The following is a 1,467-nucleotide window of genomic DNA, read 5'->3' on the forward strand; positions in this document are numbered from 1 at the left end:
TGTGTCTGACAATTTTATTCTTTACTATTGTTTCGACTAATTTGCCCGGTACCGACGTTAGACTTACCCGGTCTGTAATTGCCGGGATCACCTCTAGAGCCCTTTTTAAATATTGGCGTTACATTCGCTATCTTCCAGTCATTGGGTACAGAAGCTGGTTTAAAGGACAGGTTACTAACCATAGGTAATAGTGCCGTAATTTCACATTTGAGTTCTTTCAGAACTCTTGGGTCAATGCCATCTGGTCCCGGTCACTTGTTACTGTGAAGTTTATCAATTAATTCCAAAACCTCCTCTAGTGACACTTCAATCTGTGACAGTTCCTCAGATTTATCACCTACAAAGGACGGCTCAGGTTTGGGAATCTCCCTCACATCCTCAGCCGAGAAGACTGAAGCAAAGAATTCTTTTAGTTTCTCCGCAGTGACTTTATCATCTTTAAGCGCTCCTTTTGTATCCAGATCGGCCAGGGGCCCCACTGGTTGTTTAGCAGGCTTCCTGCTTCTGATGTACTTAAAAAAAAAATTGGTTATTACCTTTTTTGCAACAGCGTTACATATTTAGCTTGTGATCCACTCTGACCCCCAGATCCCTTTCCGCAGGACTCCTTCCTAGGCCGTCATTTCCCATTGTGTGTGTGCGACTGATGGTTGCTTCCGAAGTGGGGTACTTTGCATTTGTCCTGACTGAATTTCATCCTATTTACTTCAGACCATTTCTCCAGTTTGTCCAGATCATTTTGAATTTTAATCCTGTCCTCCAAAGCACTTGCAGCCCCTCCCAGCTTGGTATCATCCGCAAACTTTACCGGTGTCCTCTGTGTGCCATTATCTGAATCATTGGTGAAGATATTGAACAGAACCGATCCCTGCGGGACCCCGCTCGTTACGTTCCTCCAGCCTGACTGAACCCCTGATAACCACCCTCTGGGAACGGCTTGCGCCCGTTTCTCTCCTCCCAGGGCCCCATCCCCAGCCTCCTCGTTCGGCCCCTGCCCCGGGTGGGGGGGCGTTGCTATTGGGGTTCATCTCTCCCCACTGACATCCCCCGGCTCCGCTTGTCCCAGCCCCGCTGGGGGGGTGTCATCTCCCCATTGACCCCTGGCTCCCCCTGCAGATCGAGTGCTCCAGCATCTCCGACTACGCTGTCAAAATCGTCAAAGCCAACAAGCTGGACCATGGTGAGTGGGAGCCCCCCTGCCCCCACTCCCTCTCCCACAGGAGCTCCCCTGGCGCGCCCCCCCCCGTCTTTCCTGGAGCGCTGCCTCCTTGGAACCTCCTGCCCTCACCCCTGGAGCCCCCCGGAATCCCCTGCTGTCTCCCTGGGGTGTCCCCCTGCCCCTACGCCCTCTCCCCCAGGGCCCTCCCGGAGCCACTCCCCCCTTGCTCCCAGGATGCCCCCCCGGAGCCTCGCTGGGCCTGGTCATGGCTCCTCCCACCCCGACAGGGGTGGCTCTCCCCACAGGGC

The 1,467-nt window shown here is 54.1% G+C and overlaps 1 protein-coding gene across 1 annotated transcript in view; it reads left to right on the forward strand.

Annotated features, from left to right (window-relative positions):
* Positions 1–1,116: 1,116 nt before the first annotated feature.
* The window catches only part of LOC112125127 (protein arginine N-methyltransferase 1), a gene marked incomplete at its 5' end in the record, with an annotated part of 4,485 nt that continues 4,134 nt past the window's right edge, over positions 1,117–1,467 (forward strand). The window contains one exon of the mRNA XM_029913231.1: positions 1,117–1,180. Within this exon, the coding sequence (XP_029769091.1) occupies positions 1,117–1,180 (64 nt within the window). The remainder of the gene's footprint in view (positions 1,181–1,467) is intronic.

Source organism: Terrapene carolina, unplaced genomic scaffold, assembly GCF_002925995.2.
Source record: "Terrapene carolina triunguis isolate 2854851 unplaced genomic scaffold, T_m_triunguis-2.0 Scaffold546, whole genome shotgun sequence".
In the NCBI taxonomy this organism is placed as follows: Eukaryota; Metazoa; Chordata; order Testudines; family Emydidae; genus Terrapene; species Terrapene triunguis.